The 13,693-nt window shown below is 62.2% G+C and overlaps 1 protein-coding gene across 3 annotated transcripts in view; it reads left to right on the top strand.

The window, feature by feature from the left end:
- The window catches only part of GNAO1 (G protein subunit alpha o1), a 167,330-nt gene that overhangs the window by 147,587 nt on the left and 6,050 nt on the right, over positions 1-13,693 (top strand). Inside the window, exons 6-8 of one of the 3 annotated variants that reach the window (XM_067719841.1) lie at positions 1,154-1,283; positions 5,178-5,331; positions 7,502-11,937. In XM_067719841.1, coding sequence (XP_067575942.1) covers positions 1,154-1,283; positions 5,178-5,331; positions 7,502-7,689 — 472 coding nt within the window. In that variant the 3' untranslated portion in view covers positions 7,690-11,937. Of the gene's footprint in view, positions 1-1,153; positions 1,284-5,177; positions 5,332-7,176; positions 7,245-7,501; positions 11,938-13,693 lie in introns of those variants that run through there. The other 2 variants (XM_067719842.1, XM_067719840.1) reach the window with 2 other exon arrangements.

Genomic DNA, 13,693 nt, shown 5'->3' with positions numbered 1-13,693 from the left:
TGGCCAGCCCACGGCCCAGCCCCTGCCCGCTCTCACTGAGACAGAGGGCGTTGAAGTTCTGTCTCTATCTCCGCAGGGCCGCACAAGCCTCACTGGGCACACGGACCCCTAGGCCTCCCCTGAACCTGGGGAGCACAGTGATGGGCACGGAGGCCCCACAAGGTGCCTCTTGCCCCCTACTCTCTCCAGTCTCTCCCCCCTCAGCCCTCGGGGGCAGAGGGTGCGGGGCTGGGCTCGGGGCTGCCCGGCCTGCAGAGTCTGAGCATAAGCACTATGGAGGGACCGCAGAGACCATCAGCCTGTGCCCAGCATTTCAGATGGGGAAGCAGGATCCAAGGGAGGTGGTGATGGGACGAGTACAAGGCCTGTTTCCTTGTTGCAGGCCCACTCTGGGCTCTGCCTGCAGTTACTCTCCTCTGTCGGGAGGTCAGGGCCCAGCCCACCCCGGCAGCTGTGTGCCAGCAGACCTCCCAGGCCTAGGAGGCAGTGGACCTTCATTCAGGGCGTTAGGTGCGAGGTTGACCTCTTCCTTCCAGGAACCAAGCCGCACCTGCCACAGTCAACCCCCACGGCCCTCCTGCCCCCTGGGGGATGGTGTCTGAGAGGGGGAGAGGGAGGGGAGGCACAGAGCAGAGGCTTTGTCTGCAGACAGACCTGGGTCTCACCCCACCTCTACCACACCAACTCCTGCCGGGACCCTGGGCACTTAACCCCTTGGTGCCTCACTGTCCCTCCATGTAGCAGGTGACGCTCCCTGCCTCCCTCCTTCCCTCCTGGGCTGCTCTGGAGTTTTCACAGCCCACAGACGTGAACAGACACGCTCAGAAAGCCAGGGACAGGATGTGCGTGTTACCCTGAGAGGACCTCGCAGAGGTGTTTCTCGGGAACCTTGCAGAGGCGTTAGTAAAAGTCCTGAGATGCAAGCGCAGGTCTTCGAGTCTCTGTGGGAGCACAGCCCAGTCATGGGGCAGAAGCAGTGACGGCCACCCTGCCCCAGGGGCGCAGCAGTCAGCCCTGAGCACCCGGAGTGAGGCTCCTTGGGAGGCTCGTTGCGTGTACAGCCCCCTCCACCCCGCCGCCTGCTTGACCCGTGTCCGCACAGCGGCCAGGGCCCCACCACCCACCACGTCCAGCTTCCCTGTCTCCCCTGCAGGCTGTTCGACGTCGGGGGCCAACGATCTGAACGCAAGAAGTGGATTCACTGCTTCGAGGACGTCACGGCCATCATCTTCTGCGTCGCGCTCAGCGGCTATGACCAGGTGCTCCACGAAGATGAGACCACGGTGAGTGGCCCTGGGCCGCCTGGCCTCATGGACCAAGGCGGCTCTCAGGTGGGGCTGGCTGCGGTGGCCGGGGGTTCCGTTGTCGGCCAGGCCATGCCCGGGCTCCCTCTTCTGACTTCGTTGCGGGGCAAACGCCTCGTGATGCCAATGCAGCAAAGGCAGCCACAGGCCGCCCTGCTCAGAGGCTGCATGCAGACTGGTGACAAACGTCTCTGCGGACTCTGGGTCTCGGGCAGTACGTGCCTCTTTAATGAATTCAGCAGAGTCACAGAGGCCGTCAGGCCAGAACCAAATTAAGCAAATCCTAAACGAAATCAGGGTGCAGTCGAGCAAGAATGTACGTAAGACAGAAATAGCAGTTCTTAGCCCTCACGGCCCTCCCTGAGCAGTGGACAGGGCTGGTAGCCGGAAGGGCAACGGGACGTGGCATGTAGGCGAGTGACAGCGGTGGCGCGGGCCGCTCCCCTGGAGGACGCCAGCCCAGGTTCCCGCCTCCCGTCAATGCGTCTTCAGTCTGGGGCCTCAGAGAACTGCCAGGCTGGCTTCAGAGGGGGGCCCTCACCTGGAGAGGGCGTGGCCTTTCTCTGGGCCTGGGCTGGGCCTGGGCCTGGTTTGCTGCGGAATTCAGGCAACACCCTCTCTGCCTCGGTTACTGTCTGCTGTCTAAGGGGTGTAACCGTAGTACCTGCCTGGTGGGGCGTTGGCAATGGAGTGAGAATCCGCGAGAAGTACTTGGAACCGTTTCTGGCACAGCAGCGCCGAGCGGGTGGTTGTGTTATCACTGGGGATTGTGCTGAGCTGGGGGCCCACTGAGCTGCCCGTGGAGAGGTGGGCCTGCTGCAGAGCCTGCAGGGAAAGCCGAGCACTGGCCCGGCACACCACGGGTTCTCCGGAGACAAGCGCCTGCCGCGGTAGGGCTCCTGGGCTGTGGGGTCACACCTTTGGCGATCATTAGCTCCTGCTGTGTGAAGCAGGCACAGAGCCCTGGCACTGAGGGTTTGGGGCTGGGCTCGTCACAGTGGGCCTTGAGCAAGGCCTGTCTTCTCTCTGGGCCTGTCTCCTCATCAGTCCTGCCTGCTGGTCCCTTGGGACTGCTGCGAACATCTGCTGAGCTTTGGGGTGCAGTGCTGTGGGGAGGAGGAGCCGCCGTCCTGCGGGACTTATGCAACAATGAGGCCGTGGGAAGATTGGGGCCAGGGCCGCTGGCCGGGTGGGTGATCCGGACTCGCGCCACGTGCTGGCTTGTGCCTCTTGCCCTTTCTCCTTCAGTCCCAGGTACACTCCTGAGTTAGGCATCAGCAAAGCCCCCCAAGCCCTGCCTTGTTCCAGGGCGAGTCTCTGGGGCCCCAGCTGTGCAGTTCTTTCTGGTAACGCCGTAATCATTCTCAGTGGCCTCAGCTGGCTGTGGCGTCTAAGATCACCAGACCTGGACCCACTGACCACCCCAAAGCCCCAAAGTTCGGCTCCTGCTGCCCCCACAAGGCACCCGCGTGCAGGGACTGCCCCAGCACGTCTCTCACTGGTCCGTTGTTGACTCTGCTTTTGGACCCACTGTTCACGGTCCACTTGGCCACTCACGTGGTCTGAGATCCAGGTGGCTCATCTTTTCTTCCTGCAGCGCCTGGGAGTGGGAAGCAGGGCTGGTGCAGTGAGCAAAGAGCTGATCCTGCCGTGGGTTTCAAACAAACTGAAGCACTGGGGTGTTGAGGGCCCCAGGCCTCTCCCTGGGGACCCGCTCAGCTCAATCCCAAGTCCCAGGCCCATCAGCCCTGGGGCAGGGGGCTCGCACTCACCTCTGGAGCACAAGGCAGAGCAGAGGGACGTCTGGGCGGGTCTGGCAGCCACGGGGTCCCAAGCTCCATGGCCCTCGGGTCTCCAGTAAACACGGGCAGGTGCCAAGCCTCACCCTCGGATGGCCTCTCTGGTCTGCTCGCCCAGGCAGCCCTCGCTCCGGAGCAGGGCCTGTCCTGGGGCACCTTCCTTCTCGCCTTCCTGCCTTTACTGTCTCTCTCCCACCTCCCTCCTTCTCCCCCATTTCCCCGCCCTTCTTCACAAGGGCTGGAGCAGAGGACCTTGGGGAAGCAACAGCACGTGGGGCCACAGCCAGGAGCAGGCTCTTCCTGGGGCTCTGTCCACCCAGGAAAGACCAGCAGCCCCTCCAGGGCACGGGAGTTGGCTTTACCACTTAACAAGAGCCCACAAAGGCGGCTCATTGCCATGGTGACAGCAAGAACAGCGCCGTAGAGCTGAGCAAAACGCCTGTGTGTCCAGGGCCAGGTGGCAGTGTTGGGCAGCTGGGGGTCTGGGCGGATGTGGCCCGCGGTCTAGCCCCGCCCCCTCCCGCCGGTGAGTGTGGCAGCTGCTCCACCTGCTCCTCTGTAAAATGGAGCCCGTGGCAGAGCAGCCTCTGGGCGGCTGTGAGGACCAGCAGGCTCGGAGCTGCAAGAGTGCCTGCCCTCAGGACTGTCCACTCAGCAGACGGCAGCTGTGGGATGGCTCTGTCCAGGCACACGGCTCAAGGACAAGCTATGGGACGAGGACGCTCTGCCCCCGCGAGGCAAGAGCTCCACCCTGCTGACCAGTCCTTGGTCCTCCACCTTCCTCTCCGGTCGGCCCTGCCCCTCCCTCCCAAGCCTGGGGTAAAAATTGGGACTGCCTGAGAGAAAGGTGTCTGGAGGCTCCTGGAGCTCAGCCAGGACCCCTGGGGCTAGTGGCTGCCCGCCCACCGGCCGGCCACCCTGCCCACTGTGGCCCAGACCCCAGCGGCCCCAGGCCTCACCTGCCACAACTTCTCAGCGCCAGTGCCGTCACCGCCACCTGCAGGGCCTTAACTTGCCAAACCAAGGCCAAAACCATGAGCAGATTCTGAGACGCTCCAAGTCGGGCAGGTATGAAGCGCCTCCTTCCAGTTGACACCATCAGCTAAGAGTTGAAAGCAGCAGGTTCCCAGGGCACCGCCGGGTGACTTTGCTGTGAAGCCTGCCCCCCACTCCCGCGTCCACACTCCTCACCAGCCACTGGGCTTAGGCTGGTCTTCCCCACCCTCGCCTTCCATCTCCAGCCACGCAGTCCACAGCCCCAGGGTGGCCGTGGCCTCCAGAGCCTGCACGGGGGCCTCTGGAGGGACCGGCTTCGACTTCCTGGCCCGAGACCGGTTGAACCAATTTTGTTTTTTGCTTTTTTTTCCTCTTTCTTTCTCTCATGTTTTCTGCTGGGTTTTTATCTTCCTCTCTGTTTTCGTCTGTTTTGCTGGCTTTCATCTTGGGGTTCTTCTGGCCCCTCTACCAGGAAACCAGCCTCAAAAGCAGCTCATCCAGAGCCGCCCCACGGCCCAGCTAACCCACCCAGTCTCCAACCACACCAAGGCCACAGCAAGATCACTCCCCCGACGCTGTCCCCCTGGTGTCTGCTTCCAACTCTGGATTAATTTGAGGATCTCTTGGTCCTCGGTTAATGTTTCCCAACTGAATGCGTGCACCCTCCCACCCCTGCTGGCGAAACCAAATGAGACCCCAGTAGAGAAATCTGCATGCCCGAGGTCCCGTGTGGACGTGTGGATGGTGGCGTGGCCCCTGCCCCCGCGTGCATGGTGCATGTCCTCTCCATGGGCTAGAGTCCCTCTGGTGACCCCACTGCCCTGGCCCGGGTCAGCCCTCTTCAGTGGGGGGGTGGCATTCCCCGCCCTGTGCCCTGCTCCACCCGCCCCCCCACCTGCGTGTGGAATGCAGCAGGGACCATGTCCTTGTCCTTGTGGATCCTCCTGTCTCCGTCCCTGGTGGTGCATTCAGCCGTGTTGGTGGACCTTCCCTTCGCTTGTCCCGCTTTGTCACTGGCCGCGGTGGGTCAGGGCCCCGGGCACCGCCAGCCCTCACTTGCCTCTCCACTCTGTTGCAGAACCGCATGCACGAATCGCTGAAGCTCTTCGACAGCATCTGCAACAACAAGTGGTTCACGGACACATCCATCATCCTGTTTCTTAACAAGAAGGACATATTCGAAGAGAAGATCAAGAAGTCCCCGCTCACCATCTGCTTTCCTGAGTACACAGGTAGAGACTGCCACTCCACACGGGGACCGCGGGGGCCACGCAGCCGCTCGGGCCACACCAGCTCCTGAGGGAGCTCATTCCCCCTCACCATGCTCTGCGGACACACCAGATTCTGCCCTGGAGAATCCAACACAAAACCGAAGGCGGGTCCCCTCCCTTCCCCACAACATGCTGTTGCGAGGGGGTGGGGCAGCCAACTGGGGCATCCTGGTCAGGGGAAGCAGGGCTGGAATCCCAGCTCTGCCACTTACGAGCTGTGTGATCTCGGCAACCTCTGGACATCAGCTTGGTCATCTGTAAATAGAGCTTATCAGTAAAATGGCAATACCAAGATGATGATGGGGTTGAAGGTCGGGGCTTCGCGTCAGACAGCCCAAGGTTCGTGCCCCCACTCTGCCACTCACAGCAGGTTACATAACCTCTCGGAGCCTCCGTTTCTGTGTCTGTGAGATGGGAACAATCACTGTGATTATCCACCCTCCCTCCCAGAGTTGCCAGAGGACAAAGTGAGCTAAGAAGCATGGAGGGCTTAGCATGGCAGTCGTTGCATAGTAAGTGCTCACTAAACATTCGCTATTGCTCTTATGACTGTGATGCTAAAAAGTATCGTGACAGCACCCCCATTCAAATGGCCTGTTGAACATGAGAGAGCTTCGCGAGCAGCAGAGACCAGGGCCGTCCTGCGGAGGGTGCTGAGGGTGCCGGAGGCCACCTCTGTTCATGTTGCCATGGGTTTACCTGACTGTGGGTGGGTGGGCAGCCTGGCCAGGGCCCTCATGGTGCAGCAGGGTGCCTGGAATAGCCCACGGGCTCACTGGCTCTTCAGGATGGCCAGAGACTGGTCAGAGAGGCGAATGGAAGCAAAAGCGGGCATCCCCAGCCTGACCAGCCCCCGGGCCTGGAGAGCCAAGGGTAGACAGGGTCCCAACAAGGTGAGCCTGCTAGGTAAGCCTCTGGGCTGAACCCCAGCTCCCCGAGAGTGGACGTGGGGGCCGTGGCTTGGAGCCGGACAAGCAGCACAGCTCACTCTGTCTCCCCTTCCTCGAGATCAGGCTGCCTGCCCCGTGGGTCAGGCCCCAGCAGCATGCAGCCAGAGGTGGGCCGGGCTCAGCACCCCTCACACACGCCATCAGCCTCCTTTTAGTCGTATCTAAACTGGGGGGTCTGTGGATCCCGCCCGAGGTGACCTGGGCTGTGGCCCCTGGTGCAGCAGAAAGAAGCAAGGTGAGTCAGTCACCAAGGCCGTGTGGTGCTGACGAGGTCCCAGGGACCCTCTCCCTCACCTCCGGCCCAGATTTAGGTAGACCCTCAAGGCCAGGCCCGGTGGCCTGTGCCCATGTGCCGAGGGGCTGGGTCCGTCCTGCTGTGGCTCCGAAGTCCAGCCCGCCCCCCCGCTCCCTCAGTGGGTTGTGACAGCCCTGCCTGGACCTGGGCCTGGGCCGGGGTTCCTGGAGCCAGTGGAGGCTTCAGGGCAAAGCCAGGAGTCCTGTTCTGTTCCTCCCTAAACGGCATCTGCTCTCCTGGAAGCGCCTCTCCCTGGACTCACCAGGGACAGAGTGATGTGGCAGCAAAGAAGGCAGCAAGTCAGCAAGCCAGACAGTTCTTAATCTCTGGAGGGTGAACGTGAGAAGGAGGAAGGGGGAAGGAAGGAGGGCGGGGCGATGAGAGGAAGGAGGCCAGGGCGGCTCCCAGGTGCGGCAGTTTCCACCCACCTTGCCCAGCAGCAGTCAAGGGAGGTGGTGTCCCTGCCCACTCCGAGGAGTCACAGCCAGGAGAGGACAGCCCGCAGGGGCTGGCGCAGACTTCTGCACCTGTGTGAGGGCTGGTTCAGATTTCTTTGGGCAGGACCCGCAGGAAGAGAGAATGTTTGCATCAGGAGCCCGTACATGCATCTGTGAAAAGAAACAGGAGTTCCATGAAACAGTGTTCACCCTTAGCACAGGTGAGGCCTGGTGAGGTTTGATCTCTTGTTTCCATCATTGGTTTTAAACTGGATGTGGACCATGGACTTGGTTTCATGACCCACTGTTGATCGAGCTGAGCTGTCGTCAGGTTTCTCCTGCAGGGTTGTCACTGAGAGGCCCTTGGTGTCCGCTCCCCAGCCCGTGGCCTGACCGGCACCCAGGTGGGGGCCTCGCCTCACCAGCTCCCGACCTGGTCTCTCCCGCAGGCCCCAACACCTTCACGGAAGCCGTGGCTCATATCCAGGCGCAGTACGAGAGCAAGAACAAGTCGGCCCACAAGGAAATCTACACCCACATCACCTGTGCCACTGACACCAACAACATCCAGTTTGTCTTTGACGCCGTGACGGACGTCATCATCGCCAAAAACCTTCGGGGCTGTGGCCTCTACTGAGCCCTGGCCTCGCCACCCAGCTGCCCACCACCCTGCCCAGCCTGCCGCCCCACCCCTGCCCTGGACAAGGGAGCACCAGCAGATGGCACTGAGTGGGGAAGAGGAGGCGCCCTCCACGGCCTCCCCTGCCCCAGACACCAGAACACGTGGTAACGGGGTTGGCGGGGGCGCCGAGTGCCCACACCTGCCGAGACAGACGGCCCACTGGCCTCCGCGCCATCGCTGGGTGTCTCCCTGGGAGAGAGGTGTACGGGGCCCACGCCGCCGTCCGGGCCAGAATGGGCGCGCTCTGCATGCAGTGGTTCGGGCTTGAGGTCCCAGGGTCCCCTCCTGTCTTCGAAGCTGTGCAGGTGGTGGGGCGGCGTGCTGGCCGGAGCGGGGGCAGTGGGAGCCGCTGCTCAGCTTTTCTTGGGGTCCCTCTGGTCGAGGGCAGCTCTGTCACCAAAGGCCAGGGTGGGACCAGGCCACCAACCGCGTGTGGGTCCGGGGGCTCAGGCCTCGGCAATGCCTCCCTCCTCCTCCCCCTGGACCTCAGTCCTGGACGCCAGTCCTTCCTTCTCTGGGCCTCCCTCCCTTCACACCTCTGGGGCTCCCCAGTGCCCTGCTGGGGAACCCCCACCCCGACTCCTCACAGGCCTGGAAATGCTTCTGAGACCGACTTCTTGCAAAGGCACGTGGTAGATGGTCAGCGGGGTTGAGTCCTGCGGTGCCTGGACGAGGTGGGGAAGAGACGGTGGGGGAGGGGAGGCCGGAGGAAGTGGCTCTTGCGTTGACTGGGATGGGGGCCTCCCACCCGGTCTTTGTAGGCCCCAGGGTGGCTTATCTGCTTCTCCCGTCAGTCACCCGGGGCTTGGGCGGCCGCTCTGGAGTGTGAGCAGATGTGCTTTTTCTTTGCAAATTCACGGCGAATCCAACACAAACCAGCTGGGGCAGCAGGGGGCCTGGGGACTGGAGGTTCTGTAGTTGAGCAGGCCCAGGGGAGGTGTGGGCACGGCCCCTGTAGCCGGTGTCCCAGCTTCCTTCTGTCTTGGTGAAGAAATCGGAGAGTTTGTCCACAGCCCTTGGGGTCCCGCCAGCCCCCGGGGGCAGAGGAGGGCAGACGTACGGGCCCATCATACTGTGTGTGCTGTGAGGGGCACAGCCTGGCTCACACACACACACACACACACAGCCCCAGCCCCCTCCCCGGACAGAGAGACTTGAGACCCCTTGGAGGGGCTTTGCTGTAGAGATCCCTGAGGAGAAAAGGGTGGGGTGATGACTCCTGGTGACCCAGGCCCTGGCTGACCTTGGACAATGAACACACCTCTTTCTCTCTCTCCTGGGCGCCTCCTGTTGGCGGATGCCACCAGTCAACACCCCAGGCAGACCCTGTGTGCTTGGATGGCGGCTTTGCCTGGGGAGCCAGATGTGCCCACAGGAGGAGAGGGGCCGCCCCTGAGGGGCCTCTGGCTCCCTCCTCAAGCCCTCTGCTCCTCCAGCACCCACTCTGGGCTCTGCTCAGTCCCGGGCCAGGCAGGACCCCTGCCCTCCCAGCGCAGCCGCTGACTGCCCCGCAGCCAGGAGCTCTGGGCTTCTCGCTTCCAACAGACCCGGAGCTCTGGGTAGTGCACGGGAGACCCAGGGCACCTTCCCTAGTGCCAGACGCCTGCAGGGGTGGGCGCTGCTGGGGTGAGCCCCATCCCTGCCTGGCTGTCTTGCTGCTGCCCCTGGCCTCATGGGAGACAGCAGGCAGCCCAGCTCCATTTCAGTTTTGCTTGCCTCGTTGTGTGCTGCGCCTCATACAGGGTGCTGGGTTGTGGCAGAGGACAGGCCCCTGGACCGACAGCCGCAGTGTCCCGCACGGGCAGCCAGGGCCAGTCGGGCCATGTTGCCCGACACTGAAGGCGTAGCAGTTACTTCCTGGCAGCACCACCCTGGGTGTGGGCAGCTGTGCCCCTAACGCTGCTCTGTGACCCAGACTCAAAAGCAACTGCTAAGAAGGGTATACTGGCCAAGCCCCACCTCTAAGGCCATTGTCTTAGAGGTGGGAGTCACCTGCTCTCCAGGCCCAGGGCAGCAGCCAGGCGGAGGGCCCCGGGCCGTAGCCCACCCCATCTGCCATGTTAGGAGGCTGGGGAGCGGGGTGCTTGGAGCCTTCCTGCCCCTCCGTGCCCTGGGGTGCCTTTTCGCTCTCAGATGCTCTGCCCTGCTCAGCTGCTTATGCTACTCTTGCCCTCTGACCCTGGCCTGCCCAGGGGGTCCTTGGCTGTCTAGTCAAAGCCCCCAAGGAGCAGGTATCCAGGGTGAAATTCCTTCCCTGTCCTCTGCGTCTCCCATCCACGTCGTCACAGGTGGCTCCACCATGGGGAGGAACGACTGAAGGGACAGATGAGTTTTGGCTCCGTCGTGGGTGTGGGTGTGGGGGAGATGTTATGAGTGACCAGACGTGGGTGATTCTCTTATCCACAGTGGCCCCGTGTGTGCCCCAAAGAGGCCATGCTTCGACTCTCTGCATGCCTCTAGTTTATCAGGGCAAAGGGAAACTGATCTCTAGGAGGGGCGCCTTTACCAGACCCGTGAAACTTATGCCTGCCGTCTAGATGCCTGTGGGCAGGTTCTGTGCCCTGCACCAGTTGCCCTCACAAGAGCCAGGTCTTAGCCTTCCCACCAAGAACTGAGAGAGGCCCCCAAGGCTCTCTGGCCTGCCTGGAGGGGGCAGTGCCCGAGGCCCAAGGAAGGGCTCTGTGGAGCCTGTGGACTCTGGCCTGAGGAAGGTGCAGGGTCTGCTCCAGCCCTGAGCAGACAGCGCACCAACAGTTCTGACATTCTGGTTCTATGGCCCCCTTGCCTGGAGCTCTAGATGCCTGGTTCCCTGGCCCTTTTTCTCCTCTCTGGTCCCAGCAGAACCTGAGGACCCATGGGCACATGCTCCTACCATGGGGCGGTGGGCTCAGCCCGGGCAGAAGGCCAGCACCAGATATGGTGCCAGGAGGCAGCTCTCCTCCCAGCCTCTCCCCCGAGTCCAGTTCCGCCCCACTGATGGGACCTGGAGGCACCCCTGTCCTCCACGACTGCCCTCCCTACCCAGAGCCCCCATGACCAGGGTCCTTAAATCCCCAACACGGAACACCCAGGAGTTGGCTCACCTAGCTCACCTCTGCCAGGGAGAGTCCTGCAAGGGGAAAGAATATCCCACCGCTTCCACCTAACCCTGTGACAGTCTCTGCCCCACTGGCTGATTCTGCAGGTTCTCCTCTCTGGCCTGCATCATTCCCGGCTCCTTCCCCCTTCCCTTGGCCTGACCTAGTACACTCTTCAGCCCTCTTGGTGAGTAAATCCACCGCAATCCGGGCCTCAGCCTCTTCCCTCCAGACCAGGTAGTGTCCTGCCCGGCCCCCTTTTTGAGAAATCTGGTGCACAAGGCCTCTTCGGGTGGCCTCTGGCCTCCCCGAGCCTTCCGGAAGCCTTCAGGCACAACCTGTCAGTTCTCAGGAACTGAGGCTTGAGGCTCTGGCTCCGTGGCCATCAGAGATTCAGTCTTGGGTGCCAAAGGCCAGCACCCTCCAGACAGCGCCCCTTGTCAATCCACAAGCCTACAGAGCAGAGGGTCCAACAGCCCAGAGCAGTGAGACAGGACACAGCATCCAGACCAGGATCAGGGCCCAGGTGTGAGCTGCTGCCCCCCACCGCCCGCCCCCAGCGAGGTGAGTCCTCAGCCCTCTTTCCCAGGAGCCAAGTGGGGCCTTCCCTTGGGGGCTTCAGACACGCTGCACCCCCAACCAGATGAAGGCCCCCGTCAAGGGAGGGCCTGCTCAGGGCAGAGACAGAAGGGAGGCCCATCCAGGCCCAGGGTGCCCAGGGCACCAGCGTGAACCCACCGCCCGTCGGAGGCACCACCCCTCCTGTGGCCCATCCTTTCCTCCCCTGCCCCCCACCCCGCCCCGTCCCCGTGGCCTCCCTGAGCAGCCAGGCCCTTCACCTCCTGGTCCCCTCTGTCTTAGTCCCTGCGTCCTCTGTGCCCTGTGCCTCCTCCCCTCCCCGTCCCCGGCAGAGGTGGGCTTGGGCGCGCCTCTCCTTTCTTAGCAAACCCCTCTTAGGTGCCGTGGTCCCACTTCCCGACCCCAGCGCCACCCGCCCCATATTAACTGTAATTTTGTAAGAAGAGTGACTCGTCGGTTTAATCTCTAGTCATTGTAATAATTTATTGGCTGCCGTAATGTATTTATTAGTCACCCACCATTAATAAAATGTGCCAGCTTTTCCTAGCACGAGTGTGGTGTGTTGCGTCAGTGCCCAAGTTGCTTCCACCGGCGCCCCCCGCACGACACGTGTCCTGGGGCCGGACTGTGGGCCACCTGGCAGAGGGGCACAGCCTGCTGGGGCAGGATTCCAGGTGACCGGGATTGTCGTGAGGGCAGAGGCTGGTCTGTCCCATCCCTTGTGCTTGGTGCCGGCCACGCCCCTGCTCCGGTGGTGGCAGCCAGGCCGCTGGCCACGCTCTGCTGGAGACTGGGAGAGACAGGGTGGTGACGACAGCAGGGGTGGGTGCTGTCGCCTGGCTGTGGCCCCTGGCTCCCTTCTCTTTTCTCACATGCTGACAACTCCTCTTGTGAATGTGTTCTTGCATCCGTGTTCTCCGGGGAAGCTTGGATGGACAAGCTGGGCTCTTGGCTCCTTGGTGATGGGTTCCAGTGTGTTTGGAGGGATGGCGGTGAGGCCTGTGGGGTGTGGAGGGGTTCTCGGTGCCGGCGCCTCCCCTCCCTGCAGCGGCTCCCCTCCCCACTGCCCTTCCTGCATCTCCAGGCTCAGCCCCTCCTTCCAGGCTCACTCCAATGCCCTCCCGACCGGACCAGGTCTGACTGGGGAGCGTCGCTGCCTCCCCGGCCCTGCCCCTGCTCTGTGCCGCTCGCTCGCTTGCTCGGAACCGGGACTTTTTCACGTGTGTGCATTTTCTCTCCCCAACTAGACTGTGAGCTCTCGGAGAGCAGGAGACTGTGCCGGTCGTTCCTACAGCCCTGTAGCTGCCCCACGGAGGGCCTTGCACACAGATCCAGCTGGTATTGGTGGGAAGAGTGCCCGCTCTGCAGCCCTGGGGCATGGAGGGGCCGAGCCTTAGCCGAGTGGAACTCTGGAGCCCAGGCAGCTGGCCTGGATTTTTCCTTCGGACCTAAGCTTGGCGGCCTCCAGACCTTCAGCTCAGCCCACATGCCAAATGGGCACAGTCCGCACTCTCAGCCTGGGTCTCCCTAGTGGCCCCTTCTGGTCCTGGGAGTGCCCTGGGCATATGTCTCCACCGTGTCCCCCAACGTCCAGATCAAGTCGAGATAGTTGGGCAGTGAGTTGGGATCTTGCCTCTGGTTGAGGCCTTCCAGCTGTTGGTTGAGCAGCGATAGGACAAGGTGGTGTCGTGTGTTGGTGAGGCTTTTCCTATCGAAGCGTTGGCTCTCCTCTGCTCCCTGGTGGCTCGGGGACCCTGGGCGCTCCCAGCCCCCACCCCCCTGCGCGTGGATCCACCTGGCCTCCCAGGAAACCTCTGCCTGCCCTTTTCTGAACAGCCTCCATTGAGACGGCACCGGGCGGAAGTGTCTCATGCCTCCCTAAGCGTGACTATGCAGTGACTGACCAGTAGAAATTGGCGGGGACTGAGAATGAAATTGACTGGTTGAGGCTAGGAGGGTAATAAGATCATAGGAGTTTGCTGAATATGCGCGGCAGAGTGAGAGGACGATGCCATTTATTTACTACAGATCCCAGAGGGCGTCGTAAATCTGTGCGGTTGTCTAGGGGCTCCCGAGAGGCAGCTGAGAACCTAGACTGCCCCCTCCACCAACCGGTCTTGACCATAAGGACAAGGGTTTGCACCAATACCCTTTCCAGGTCACCAGTCATGGAAAAGATGATGGAAGGCACGCGGAGCTGGCCATGACTCTCTGATCATTTATTCTAAAGCCCACAGGCTCCTCACTCTGGCTGGAGAAACCAACCCATTGCATTGCAGAAGCTCTGGTCTGGCCCAGAGCCG

This window comes from Pseudorca crassidens, chromosome 20, assembly GCF_039906515.1.
Source record: "Pseudorca crassidens isolate mPseCra1 chromosome 20, mPseCra1.hap1, whole genome shotgun sequence".
Taxonomy (NCBI): Eukaryota; Metazoa; Chordata; class Mammalia; order Artiodactyla; family Delphinidae; genus Pseudorca; species Pseudorca crassidens.
The sequence above is the reverse complement of the archived record's forward strand: the minus strand, read 5'-3'. Positions and strand labels throughout refer to the sequence as shown.